The sequence below is a fragment of the Urocampus carinirostris genome, chromosome 7 (assembly GCF_059441175.1).
Source record: "Urocampus carinirostris isolate Australia breed hairy pipefish chromosome 7, RoL_Ucar_1.0, whole genome shotgun sequence".
NCBI classification, from domain to species: Eukaryota; Metazoa; Chordata; class Actinopteri; order Syngnathiformes; family Syngnathidae; genus Urocampus; species Urocampus carinirostris.
Window position 1 is genome coordinate 15592655 of NC_142355.1, and position 15281 is coordinate 15607935.

General features: G+C 40.2%; 1 protein-coding gene across 1 annotated transcript; it reads right to left on the reverse strand.

Annotated features, from left to right (window-relative positions):
• Positions 1-5911: 5911 nt before the first annotated feature.
• Positions 5912-7430, reverse strand: LOC148362451 (low affinity immunoglobulin epsilon Fc receptor-like). The gene is made up of 7 exons (XM_088339282.1): positions 7394-7430; positions 7204-7268; positions 7071-7098; positions 6894-6991; positions 6700-6819; positions 6337-6439; positions 5912-6246 (listed from the first exon to the last, which is right to left on the reverse strand). Exons 2-7 carry the CDS (start codon positions 7264-7266, stop codon positions 6170-6172), a joined length of 489 nt encoding a protein of 162 aa, XP_088195408.1. The 5' UTR covers positions 7267-7268; positions 7394-7430; the 3' UTR covers positions 5912-6169.
• Positions 7431-15281: the final 7851 nt, after the last annotated feature.

Consider the following 15281-nt stretch of genomic DNA (forward strand, 5'->3'; position numbering starts at 1 on the left):
TTATAAACAGAATCAGTGACAAAGGGCAGCCCTGGTGGAGTCCAACCCTCACCGGGAACGAATCCGACTTACTGCCTGCAATGCGGACCAGACTCTTGCACCAGGTGTACAGGGACTGCACAGCCCGGATAAGACCCTCGTCTCCAGTACCCCTGAATAGACCTTACCAGGGAGGCGGAGAAGTGTGATTCCCCTGTAGTTGGAATACACTCTCCGATCCCCCTTCTTAAAGGGGGGAACCACCATCCCAGTCTGCCAGTCCAGAGGCGCTGTCCCTGATCTCCACGCGATGTTGCAGAAGTGTGCCAACCATGACACGCCCACAACATCAGAGTCTTAATGAACTCAGAGCGGATCTCATCGACCCCTGGGGCCCTGCCACCGAGGAGCTTTTTGACCACCTCCGTGACTTCAACTCCAGAGATACGAAAACCCAACTCAGAGTCCTGTGGCTCTGCTTCTCCAGAGGAAAACGTGTTGGTGGGATTGAGGAGGTCTTCGAAGTACTCTGCCCACCGACCCACAATGTCCCAGTTCGAGGTCAGCAGCGCCCGATCGCCACTATACACTGTGTCGATGGCACACCGCTTCCCCCCCTAAGACGCCGAATGGCGGACCAGAATTCTCTTGAAGCCGTTCGGAAGTGGCATTCCACGGTCTCGCCAAACTCCTCCCATGCCAGAGTTTTTGCCTTGGCAACCACCGAAGCCATATTCTGCTTGGTCAGCCGATACCTGCCAGCTGCTTCCAGAGTCTCACAGGCCAGGAAGGCCCAATAAGACTCTTTCTTCAGCTTGTCGGCATCCCTCACCGCTAGTGACCACCAACGGGCCTCAGGGTTGCCGCCGCGGCAGGCACCGACTACCTTACGGCCACAGCTCTGGTCAGCTGCCTCGACAATGGAGGTGCGGAACATGGTTCACCGGACTCAATGTCCCCCGCTTCTCTCGGGACATGGGCAAAGTTCTGCCGGAGGTGTGAATTGAAAGTTCTTCCGACAGGAGATTCTGCCAGACGTTCACAACAGACCCTCACTACACACCTGGGTCAGCCGGGTCGGACCTGCATCTTCACCCACCATCGGAGGCAACTCACCACCAGGTGGTGATCAGTTGACAGCTCTGCCGCTCTCTTCCCCCGAGTGTCCAGATCATGCGGCCGCAGGTCCGACAAAACGGCTACAAAGTTGATCATCGAACTATGGCCTCGGGTGTCCTGGTGCCAAGTGCACAGATGGACCCTTATGTCTGAACATGGTGTTGGTTATGGGCAAACCATGACGGGCTCTGAAGTCCAATAACGATACACCACACGGGTTTAGGTCAGGGGGGCCGTTCTTCCCAATGACGCCCCTCCAGGTCTCACTGTCATTGCCCACACGAGTGTTGAAGTCTCTCAACAGTATGAGGGAGTCTCCAGGGGACGCGCTCTCAAGCACACTCTCCAAGGACTCCGAGAAGGGTTGATAATCTGAGCTGCTATTTGGTGCATAAGCACAACCAACAGTCAGGACCCGTCTCCTCCCACCCAAAGGCGGAGGGAGGCTACCCTCTCGTCTATCGGGGTGAATCCCAACGTACAGGCTCTAAGCCGTGGAGCAACTGATATGCCCACACTGGCTCTGCGCCACTCACCATGGGCAACTCCAGAGTGGAAGAGAGTCCAACCCCTCTCGAGAGGACTGGTACCAGAGCCCAAGCCATGTGTAGAGGTGAGTCCAACTATACTAATCGGAACTTCTCAACCTCACACACTAACTCGGGCTCCTTCCCTGCCAGAGAGGTAACATTCCATGTCCTAGTTTCTGTAGCCGGGGATCGTCGTGCCAAGGACCCCTCCCTTAGCTGCCACCTAGCTCTCTACGCAACCAACCTCTTTGGCCCCTCCCACAGGTGGTGAGCCCATGGGAAGAGGGACCCAAGTAAGTGGTGTCCTTATTAACCTTATGGTCCAACAATTTCCCCCATTTGTCTATGAATTGGGTCTCCTGTATTCTTATTCAAATATGGCCCTCTCCATTACAAACATTTCCTACACAGTACACACCCACTGCTCCACGGTGGGGAGATATTGTTTTTACCATAATCTTGTTATTGTTTTTTTGCTAGCTGAATTATTTTTACTAGGTGCTCATTGCTTTTCTGTAGTAATTATTCTTTTAGATTCCCTAAATAGCGCACCTTATTCGTTTTAAGTATCCAATATCCCATAATTTTCTTTCAAACAAATCCCAGTAATCTTCTATTTCTTGGGCCAAACCAACATATATGCATGTGTCAATGTCTACCTCTCTACATGTCCTCCAACATGACGTTCTTCCAGTTTTCCAGTTCCCTCAGAATCTGGGAGCTAGAGGATGTGCACTGTGTTTTACAGATATTCAAAATGTCAAAGTTAATTATTTTGATTCGAGTTTCAAAAACAAAAACACGGTGGCTAAAGGCAGTGCTTCATTCATAACCTTTACGATCGCTATCTTTAAAGAGGCACTGTGTTATATCGGGCCACTAGATGTTGCTGTATTGTGTAGTGCACCCGAAAATGAAGAATACGAACTACTGAGGCTTTATTATCATTTTTTTGCCTAGCCTTTTTGAGTGTTTTGGGTAGCAGAGGGTTATAAAGGATATTTACGTCTATTTTTGTCTCTAGGTGAGCCTCCTGTTATGTGAACATAAAGCAAATTTTGCTAAACAAAAGATATATGTATAGCGTCTCATGTATTTTTGCTTATTCAATTCAATATTATATATATAATATCTTCAATGAATGTATTTTTTAGCAGTAGGGAGTACTAAATAATACACAATGTCCCCAAGTTAAAATGGTAAAAACAACAAGACACATTTTGATTGTCAAGTGTTCATTCACTTACCAAGGCACTAGTGTTGTCATGAACAAAGAAGCACGGTTGAAGCAAAAATAAAATGCAGATTAGATAGTACTGTATATTATTCCTGTTAGGGTCTGCTGAGCCTCAATCCACCAGAGGGCGCCAGACATGTTTAGAACTAAGCACACGTGTGTGGTGATTGGACACACCTGAGCCCAATTATCCTCACCCTTTAAAAAGACATTTTGATCTGCACACGTTGTTGGTGGGAGCTCATAATGTTGAAATGTACGTAAGCTTTAGTGAAGCAGAAGCTAAATTTTATAGTTAAAACACCAGTATAAAATTGAAATCAATGTTAGGACAGTGAGGGTTGATGGCATAAGGAGAAGAGTGGAGACTGTATTGACAATATTACGGATTGGACACAGTGCCTCAAACAAAATGTTAAAAGTGATGGGAACATATGACACTGGATTGTTAGTCAGTGCAGTATGTCATGATAAACTGGGGGAAGGATGACGGAGGGAGGAAATGAAGAAGGGACTGGGGAAAGAAGGGGGAAAGAATTTTCACTGAAAAAGACCGCTAGACTCAGATAATAGGCTTCAACAAAAGATTATTTTGCATTTTTTGAGGAGTACTGAACTTTTTAACTGTCACGGTTGCCCATTGCCCTCACTTGGCCCAGCTGCGGCTCATTGCCTGATTGGCTTCCCTCCTATTTATACTCAGTGCTCTCACTCACCCCTTATCAGTCCGTCAACGAACCTCTGCACCGGCATGACGTGTATTTTGACCCGGTATTCTGCTTGTGAATCCTGTCCGGTATCGATCCCGTCTATCTCGTCCTATTTGATATCTGACTCCATTCCCCAGTGTCTGGTATCGATCCCGTCTGTCTCGTCCGGTCTGATAGCTGACTCCAGTATCTGGTAGCGATCCAGTCTATCTCGTCCTGTTTGATATCTGACTCCAGTCTCCAGTATCTGGTATCCATACCATCTGTCTCGACCTGTTTGACATCTTGCTACAGTCTCAGGTATCCAGTATCGATTCCGCCTGTCTCGTCCTGTCTGATATCTGACTCCAGTATCTAGTATCGATCCTGTCCGTCCCGTCCTGTTCCGTTCGTCCGGTATCTGCTAGTGTATCTGGTATCGATCTCGTCGGCCTCTGGCTTCTTGTTTTTCCACGCCGGACTTCTGTCTTACTTCTTCCGCCCAGCGATCGCCGAATCACTGGCGTTTGTGTTCATGCGCATGACTGCCCTATTCCCGTAAAATAAAGCTTGTGTGAAAATGTTACACATCTGGGTCTTTCTCCTGTTCTGGTTCTGACATTAACGGTGACAGATCATTGATAATGAGGTGCAGTAATGCACTAAAGCAATGGCTATTAAAAAGAAGGAGAAGAAAAGGAGCACACGTAGTCGGGGCGTGATCATAGCTTTCTCTCCAGTTTCTGGGTTGTTTTTATTTTTATTTTTTTATTTTTATTTTTTTTTAACCTTGTTTGCTTGTTGTCTCTGTTTTTGGACTCTGTCAGGTTTTGTTTGGTTCGAGCATTTTGTCTTTTTGAACAAGTGTTTGTCATTTTGTACCTCCTTCCTTTCATTAATAAATGCAGTCCCTCCTTTTGAGCACCATTGCCTCCGGTTCCTGCTTCACCCACATGGATCCATTATCCTCAAATAACTATAACAATTCCATCACCATTAGGCAGTTTGACTTTTGCATGCTTGGTGCATCAAAGACTTTTTTTCAATAGATAGATTTTATGGAAAATTATTTACTTTGTAATTACAGCTACACTAAATGAATTATTACACAAGATTATGAACTAAACATCGAGAAGGAAATGGAGCATTGTTGGAGGGAATTAAGCCAATAGCATATCAGGGTGTCAGACTATTAGTATTTTTACTTATTTTTTTCCGCTTTTTTCTTCTTTTGTTCTTTATTTCGCCCTTTTTACTATTTGTTTCATTTTTATTTTTTTTTAGCTTTTTACCTATCCCCTCCCTCTTTGTTTTGTTTCCCTGCTATTTTTTACTTTTTCTCTGTTACGTATGTGTCTTTTTTCTTGCCTTTTCTTTTTTTCTTGCTTTTTTTCTTTGTTTTCACTTTCCTTTTCTTCTTTTTTCTTTCTGTTCATTTATTTCCTCTGTTGTTTTTTGTTTGTTGGCTTTATTTCCCCCTTTATTTTGTGGATGAATGTCACATCTTAAATGGCAATGGATCAGAGGAACAATAAAAACCTTAAGATCTGTCTACCGGCCGAAAGAGCCAGCTCTATTTAGTGAGGCGTGCCGAAAAAGTTCTCGGTTCTCGGAAAAGAGATGGAATTCCCAACTTTACAATGGAGGCATCCATTTTCAGTGCATGCGGCAAACACGCACGCACACACCCACACACTCCAATACACATGCATAACCCCCAACGCAGATGCTTTGGACTGCAAAGTGCAAATAACCTGCACACGAGGGATTAACAATAACCACCAATCAAGATTGGTCAAAACGGACATCTGTTATACATTCGAAGTTGTTGTGTTTTTGGGGGGATAATGAGTTTAACATTACATATACACAAGTTACAAGTTTATACATGTATCTCATTTTATACTTATTTTTTTGCTGTTGCATTGAAAAGTCAATATTTCAAAATAACTTTGTTGTGTTTTTAAGAAACTCTAAATTGAAATAAGTATAAAAAAGTTAAAAGTTTAAATGAGCTATAAGTTCACTGTAGAGTGAAAAAAATGAAAGCTGATTCTGAAAATAGAATTTTAGATTGTAGACTTTGGTGCATTACCGCCCCATGGCTGACACTTTCTTAAGCCCGCAAAAAGGCCTTGATGTCACCAACTCGAAATCTGATTGGTTAAGCCAACAGCCTTGTCAACACCCATTTTATGCTACATGGGCCTTTAGATCTACGTATGAAGGCCTCAGGAAATATTTCTGACCCTGGTAAAAAGTTATGGCTGAAATGTGATCGGTTAAATGCTTATATATGTAAGCACACATTTGGATGCAGTCTAACCAGAGAGGAAAGCAGTAAAAGGAAGCTGACAGATAGTTGGGAATTATTTAATAAGCATTTGTGGACAAAATGTAATTACCTCACATGATTCAGAGCGTATTTAGGCCAGCAAAGAAGGCCTTGCAGGCCCCAACGGCCCAACACTGATGTATCTGGTTAATCATTTTCCGATATTCATTATTCAGTTGGTTATGCGACAGATTAAACGCAAAAATTAAGGGAATACCGTAAACCTGCATCCTAAGATGCCAAAAAAGTTTGAAAATGAAATTGTCCAAATGCATTGCCATTAGTGAGTTGGGTCAACTGGTCTGATGCAAACATAAGCTTCCTCGTCAGAGCACATCTCATCCGACCAAGTACCATCTATTTCAAAACAAAAAAGAGGGAGAAAACAGTATAACATTTATAACGGTACTATTTTCTCAACAAACTTTGTTCACTGATTTGACTTACCGTCTTCATCAATTTTGACACAGTCCCCATCATCGCCGGGCTCTCCACTTGCAAAATTGTCAAAACTGCTGACCGTTCCATCAATCCATACAAAATTTGTATTCTGGAAAACAAAGATGCTTTGTAATGAGTTCCTCTGAAAAGGTGAAAAGTTAAAGTTAGATACCAATCTACACTCCAGTCTTAACTGAGCAGGTCTGAGTTTGTAGAACGAATTATTCCGGCACATGAACTCAAAATAAGACTTGAAACATTGTCTTTGTTTTATTTTGACTGTTTACTTTTTAAATATAAATTCTTCTTATTATTATCGTATCACTTTAGTACAAACGTGACAGGAATTAAAGTGAGCTGATGACTTACAGAATCTTGATCGTTGTATCCAATCCAGGCATCTGTACCATCAATTAATCCTTGAACAAATGCATTTTCCAAAGTATTGGTGATGGTGGCCAAATTCCCACCCAGAGCTTCACACACCAGCTAACAGAGAAAAAGATTAAAGCACGGATTTTTGGTGACCAGAATATGTACATGGAAATTATTGTGTCTTATACCTGTGCGTCATCAAAGGTCCTCGCTTCCTCTTGGAAAATGAAACAGTTGCAGTTAAACTGGGTCCAGCCTGGAGGGCAATTATTAATGGCTACATCTTCTAAAAGAAACAGAAAAACGTAAAGTCAAAACGAATACAACTCTCAGAAAAAAATGCTCCTTGTGGTACAGACACTTACTTTTCCAATTAAAGAAAGAGAAAGACCGCTGCAAATAACAAATGTAAAATATGTAATTAGAACAGCAGAACATATGCAAAAGTGATTACTTAGCCACATTTAAATTTGACTGATAATTAATATTCTAACTTACGGCTTCATTCAACAGTCCGTTGATGGCACAAAACATAAACAGTGACCGAAAACCCAATCCCATCTCTACAATGACGCAAAAAAAAAACAATGTTAGTAATTACAATTAGTAATATGTATGCAGGTGAAGCAAAAACACAAAAAAGCTCATTACTACATAATATTGAATACGTATGCTTGGGTAATGTTACCTTCGCTGTTGTGCTCCCGATTGCAGAGGACGTGGATGTCAACGATTGCTTTTATAAGCTGCGTTTTGGAATGCGGATTGTGTCAGACCATGTCACATGACACATAAGACAGCACCACACATTCGTAAATGCATTCATCCTGTCACACAACCAAATACAAAGAAGTTCTCTTGGCCAGGGGCAATTTTAGGCTTAGAGCTCTGGGGGTCCTCACTACCAAGAGTGTCTGGCTGGGTAAAAATATACATTTATTTCACTTAAAGTGATCTAGGATCATTCAACACTGTTCAGGAGTGTCACTTCCCTTTTATGAACTCTGGCATTACACTTTGTGGTTAGTGAAACGCAACCACTACACCATGCACACTTTTCACTCATTTATTTCTAATAGATGTCACTCACACAGGAGAAGAATAGCATTCATTAGACATTAATTTACTCTTTTCAAACCTTTTTTTAAAATATGAAACGGTTTCGTGATAATCCATCAAAATTTTGATGATAATTTGGTCAACTGATCCAGAGAAAATATATCATTATCAGAATACGTCTTAGAATAGATTCTGGAAAGGATGGTTTTAACTTCAACCACTGTTCATATTTTGCTTCTCCGTGAGTGTGTTCTTTGGGGCTTTAGGCTCCCTTTCATCCCTTTCTACCCCTCTCTCTCCTAGCACTGACAACCATATACAGTACAGATAAATAAAGAGGTATTTCTTTATAATTACTGTGGGAAATAGACTTTTACCTGAACATGGTGCTTTTTTACTAAAAACACTGCGAATGTCAATGCTGGTGGTGGGAGGATGACCACACATACAGTTTACACACACACACGCGAGCAACAATTAAGCTAGGTTAATCATTGTTGCATTTGATTCAAAAGACAACTAGGATCTGTTGATGACAGCACAGTCATGGTATTGGGTGGTAAAATAGTTGTTCAACCTAACCACTGTATAACATAATACTATTATGGTGAGAATATGTTATACATAGACTGCTAGAGTCTCCATAGACGCCGCCGCTATGCCACAAGTGTCATTAGCGGGTAGAAGAGAGAGGCGAGAGCGATGCTAGGAATCAAATGGACCGAAACATTTTAAGGCAGTAGAGTACTTCCGGAGCTGCGTTGTTCACATTTTTGTTTTGTTTTACTTTTACCCCCCAAACATATCTACCATTTTTTCATCATATTTAAGCCTATTCTGAATTCATTAAGGAAAATTCAGTTTTAAAAATGCTATAATTTTTGGGAGTGCTTGGCTTGTATTTGGAGGTGCTTGAGCAACCCCCAAAACAAACTGGTTACAGCCATGTTCTTGGCAAAAGCGGCTTTTAAATAAAGTGAGTCATAAGAAACACAAATTGGGAATGGAGGAAATATTTTAAAATATTTGGTATTGGGGTTAAATGCAGAATCAAAAACGAAAACTAAAATTCCTTTCATTGCACGATAATGTATAAAAAGAATTGCAATCAGTGAAAACAAAAATAAGTGGTAGCCTTGATATCACTATTAAATACATCTACTACTTCAGCTGTTTCAGAAAAAAGTCAAGAGAGTCAAACATCAAAAACATCAACCAAAATGCAAATATTGTATAACAGCGTCAACAAGTCAACTAAAGATAAAGTTACTCGTGTAAAAAAAGTGTCATCACAATTCGATCCAATTTTGTGACCCTAAAAAGTATCGTCGCTGCATAAAATGATGGATTTGTACGTATAAAGTTACAACTCACCAACAACATTATTAGAAGGATAGATAAAATGTTTAGATAGTATTGATTTGAAGACAATAGTATCGATCTTATCCAAGTACTCGCTCAGGATCAATTATATTAATATGACTTGACTAGCATTTAAAATATTTTTTTTTTTTTATTGTACAAAAAGAGGTAATCTTGTTTGAGTTGATAGGTATTAAAAAAAAGGTGGAAACTGTTTTGTATTTAATCTTTCATCTGCAAGCTACAGTCCTCCCAAGCCCTGCCAACTGGTTCCCCTGGGCTCTGATAGGTTCACCTGTGTGTCAGCTTTGTCAGAAAAGAGGATCATTAGAAGTTAGAACACATCCTGAGTTGTTGCTCAAAGGCCTTGGGAGATGGCAGGAATGGGTGGCACCACAACCAGGTCCTGCGGGCAATTGCAGACACGTGTTCACTGGCAAGCAGCAACAATCCCGGAGCACAATTTCCTTTGTCCGAGCAGGAGAGAAACCTCAACCCCCAGAAAAGACTCAGGAGAATTTTACGTTCATTTTGTTGTGTTTTCCGAGTTGCTTTGTACAAAAAAAGTTCAACGTTTAAATGAGTTATAAGTTCACTGTAGAGTCAAAAAGATAAAATCTATTAAAATTAGTAGAACAACAGATTGTGAACTTTAGTGCATTACAGCTGACGTTTCCTTATGCCTGCAAGAAGGCCTCGATGTCACCAACTCGAAATCTGATTGGTTAGGGTTGTCGATACCCATGTTATGCTACATGGGCCTTCAGATCTGCTTGTGAATGCCTCAGGAGAAAATTTCTGACCCTGGTAACAAGCAATAGCTGAATTGTGATCGGTAAAATGCTTGAATATGTAAGCACACATCTTAAAGCAGTGTAACTAGGGGGGAAAGCAATGAAAGGAAGCTGACAGATAATTTTGAATTATTTAAAAAGCATTCATGGGCATTACTGCAAGCCCTGATGGCACACCCCTAATATATCTGGTTCCTACTTTACTGAAACAAAATAATCAAGTTGTTATGTGACAGATCAACCACAAAAAATGAGGGAATGCTGCAAACCCGCATCCAAAAATACGCCAGAAGAGTTTGAAAATGAAATTGTCCAAATGCATCGCGATTAGTGAGTTGGGTCGACTGATCTGTTGGAAACATAGGCTTGTTATCTTGTCTGAATTGTTTTTAAATGATACCGTATAGTAACCTTCTGCCTTTGAAAAAACATATTAATTGCTTTTCAAGTGCCCTGCAGTAGTTAACAAGTGTTTGTTGCTGATTTTAGTTGTGAAATAAGATGTCAGTGTGTGAATTTATGTTCTATAAAAACTAACTTTAATTTAAATTTATTTTTTAATGCAATCTAGCTCTAGTTTTATTCAATGTGCCCTATAGTCCAGTGCGCCTTATATAGGTGAAAAATATCAAAAATACTTATTTTTTCCAGGTGCGCCCTATCGTGTGGAAAACAGTACTTTCCTCATAAAGGATACTTCTTTGATGCTGGAAAGCACCGAGAACTTGCACGCAAACTGGCTTTTCATTTAAAATGCCTCAATGGTTTAGGTTGAATCCTTTGGAACATTCACTTTTTATTCTCCATCCCTTTGACAAAAATTCTACAGTTGTATCCATTTTTATATAGTATAAGTCCGTGCTTCTGGTCATCCAGTACAAATACTTGTAAATAGACCGGAAGCAGCAATGGAGCCCAATTTTGGAGCAAACAAGCAAGGTACTTCATTTTTTTTTTTTATGACAACGTCATCGTAGATTGCTAACATTGTCACGGTAGACTAGTAAATGTTATCAATCATGAACTTATTTGGTAAACAAAATAAACTTGTTTAAACCAATTATATTTTGTATTTGTTCTTCATAGTTTGTCGTGCTGTGTGTAACTAGGTGCCACGTTGTGTTCTGAAGGTTTATTTTTGCTTAACAAAGGGAACAATTACTCTTAAGTTATTATACTTGTTGAATAAAATATCTTGTTAAAGAGATAAAGAAGACTGAATTCAAAAGTAGTGTCAGAATGATTTCAGAAACAAACAATACTAGTGACAAGTCATGACACTAAACAAAGAGCGATGGCACAGAAAAAAACAGGTTTTGTTCTTCAGAAATTTTCCAAAGTGTCATCAAAATACTTTAATTACCATTCTGCTGTTGAGAATCAACCTTGCGGTGTGATATGATTAGTCTGAACTTGAAGAAGTGGCACAATAAGGGCAATCACTCAACTATGAGGAACTAAACATCAACCAAGAAGCCCTGTCTTTTTAAAGGTTAGGGAGACACTAATAATAATGAGTAAAATGGAATCGAGCAATTTTCATTGAATTTACTTCCAAATGCAGTTTATTCCATTCATGTGAAGCGCAACAGCGAACTATTGCCTATTGTATTGTATTTATTTATTCAGACAGTATAAACCATAAACATGATATATACAAGAAATCATTTGACTGCTGTTTCACTATGTTTGCTTTGAACTCTTGTCACAGGAAATTTACTTTGACACAGTTATCCAAAAATTTGTTGTAGCATTACTGTAGATATTCTTGTAGTATTTTTAGTAGTCATTTTGCAGTATTTCCGTAGTATTTTCATAGTTACTTTGATATACTTTTATAGTATCTCTGTAGCAAATGGTAAATGGTCTGCATTCATTTCAAGTCACTGAAGACCAAAACACTTTTCAATGTGCTTCAAACTTACCCGTTCATACACACACAACCGATAGCATGGACAATCATGCAAGGCTGAAAAAATAGTAGTAATAGTAGTAGTAGCATGTTGAAGTATCTTTGTAGGATTTCTGGAGCATTTGTGTAATGGCATTTTGCTGTATTTCCATTGTAGTATTTCTTTAGTATCTCTTTAGATGTCTTTCTTTGTTATGGTATCACTGTAGTAATCTTTTATTAGTATAAGTATAATAGTATTTTTCTACACTCTTCGGTATTTCTGTATTACAGTATTACTAGGATTGCATTTTTGTCTTATTTCTGTCGTCTTTTTTGTAGCATTTCTATAGTTACATTTTTTAAATTATTTCTCTGCTAATTTTTCTTTTCAGAATAAAGGCGAACTAATATTAGGTCGCTAATTTTGAGGACAAAATTTGGTATATAGTTTTTCTTTAGCAGTTTTGTAGTGTTTTGGGCGAATTTCTGTGTCGGTATGTTTGTCGTATTTCTGAAGTCTTTTTTGGTAGCATTTTGTAGAATTACTGTCGGAGTATTGTTGTAGTAATTCTGTAGGTTATTTTTAATTTTATTTTATTTTTTTTTTCCAAAATAAAACAAAACTAATATTAGGTCCCTAATTTTGAGGAATAATTTTGATGTGTAGCTTTTTAGCTGTTCTTTAGTATTTTTGTAGAATTTCTGTCGCAGTATTATTGTAGTGTACACAAAAAAAGACAATGGGAACAAGGCTGACACCCCAAAAAAATCATTTTTTAAATTAGAGGTACTTGTCATATTATAGATACTCTAATTATATTTGAACCACGTTTGGTTAGCGGGTCGAATATAAAAGCATTTTGCCAAGGAAAAGGCCCACGACCCACTGAAAACGGGTCTTCACCCACTAGTTGAGAAAGAAAAATTTGGTGAACCTACATGAACCCACTGAACACCTAACAAATGCATTACAATATAAGCAACATTTTCTTATTGCTCAGTCAGTATTTCTTATTTTCAACAGGCACTAATGACACATTTATTTTGTACAAAAATTCTTACTGGATAGACATTAAATAAAAGAGGCCAGTATATTTCAGGCACCATCAGTACCCTCTAGTTTATTTTTAATAAAAACGGGCTAAATTCACTTAGAACAAAAAATAATAGCAATCTTCATCAGTCACTCAACTGAAATATTTCTAAAATACAAACTGATTAAAGGAAAGGTACTCAAAAATATTTCTGATCTATGATACCATAATAAATTAATATCGTTTCAGGGGCCAAAAAAAAAACTCTCTCACAGGCCACAACGGCCAGGCGGGCCTTTATTTTGACATATTTGTTTTAGATTGTATGATTTTGATGACTCATTTTGATCTAATTGTGGTAATTAATAACTATTCACCAATTGAAGGACCTCATTTCTCATAATAGCTAGCCATTTCAGTTAATATTTCTTTAAATAAATGTACCTTGGGTTGCACAACCTTTCCAAAGTAAGGTAGCAGTCTCATAATAGGCGTCTTAGTCTGACAATGTTGTTTTCTTCTGTCAAAAAGATAATTGGCTTCTTACTTGAGGGATGAAAGCCGGACATAACTTCACGCAGGTGGAGTATAAATACGTGCGGCAGAAAGTAGAACATACAAAACCAGTTTGCGTGGAACAGAATACCTTTATTTGCAATGCCTTTTAACTTATATACAACTAAATATACTCTAAGGAGGAAGTTCATGAATGAATGAATGGCCTTTATTGTCATTATACAAGTGGACTAAATTGAAAAGATTCTCATTTCAGCGCAAGTAAAACAAATTAAAAAGTTAAACATTCAGCAAATGGATAAAAACGGTGAAAAACAAACAAACACACACAAAAAAACAATACAATAATGATGCACATGGTTTTCAAAAGTCTTGGGCACATTTTAACATTGACATACTGAGGATATAAAATCCATCCATTCATTATCTGCACCCTTATCCTCAGTGGGGTCACTGGGGTGCTTGAGCCCATCCCAGCTATCTTTGGGCAGTGGGCAGGGGACACCCTGAACTGGTTTCCAGCCAGTCGCAGGGCACACAGAGACAGACAACTCACTCTTTCATTCACACCAATTTGGCCAATTAACCTGACATGCCTGTTTTTGGAATGTGGGAGGAAACCGGAGTGCCCGAAAGAAACCCACGCAAGCACGCAAGTACATGCAAACTCCACATAGGAAGGTTCGATCTCATGACCTCAGAACTGTGCCGACATGCGCTAACCACTGCGCCGCCGTGCTCCTTTGGATATGAAATCACATCTAATAAATTCAGAAAGTTTGTAACCCTCATTTTACATTGAATGTTCAAAGATGTTCAATATAAGCACCATTGGTCACACGACACACAATAAGCCGGTTGTAAAACTCTTGCAGGACATGTCCCAGCATTTCATTGTCAATGGTTGCAACAGCTTCTGTTAGTTGTGCCTTCAGCTCATCAGTCTATTGGAATAGAGGGAACATAGACCAAGCCTTTCACAGATACCCACAAAAAGACATCGTAGGAAATCTGTAGATCTGGGTGGCCAAGACAGCTGATCATTCTGCCAGACAGTCTAATCCAGAGTTGTCAAACTCAATTGCACGGAAGGCGAAAACCCAAACAATACCTTTGATGAACGGATGTATAAAGTATCGCCCGTTGTACTGACTCCTATCATAATGAAGTGCTTTGAGAGACTGGTTAAGAGCACATCACCTCCAGTCTCCCGTCCTCACTCGACCCCTCTCAGTATGCTTACCGGACAAACCGCTCCACCGGCGATGCAGTCTCCTCTGCTCTTCACCTGAGCCTGACACACCTAGAGGAGAAGAACACCCATGTGCGGTTGCTGTTCCTGGACTTCAGTTCAGCATTCAAAAGCATCATTGCACAACACCTGGTAGACAAACTGAGACCCCTGGGCTTCAACACCCCCCTGCGGAACTGGCTGCTGGACTTCCTCACTGACCGACCCCAGTCAGTGCGGCTTGGTCAGAACATCTCCGATGTCATCTCCCTCAGCACGGGCTCCCCCCAAGGCTGTGTCCTGAGCCCCCTGCTGTTCACCCTGATGACACACGACTGCATCCCTAGGTCAGCCACAAACCACATCGTGAAGTTTGCAGACGACACAACAGTGGTGGGCCTCATCAGGGACGACAACGACCTGGCCTACAGAGAGGAGGCGGAGCGTTTGGTTGGCTGGTGCAGTCAACAGCCTGGTCCTGAATGTTGACAAAACTAAAAAGATCATTATCGACTTCAGGAAAAACCAGCCCAACCATGCCCCAATTCTCATCAACAACAACGCTGTGGAAGTTGTCAGCAGCACCAAGTTCCTAGGGGTGCACATCATAAACAAACTCACCTGGTCCATGAACACTGCATCACTGGTGAAGAGGGCACAGCAGTGCCTGTACTTCCTGCAGAGGA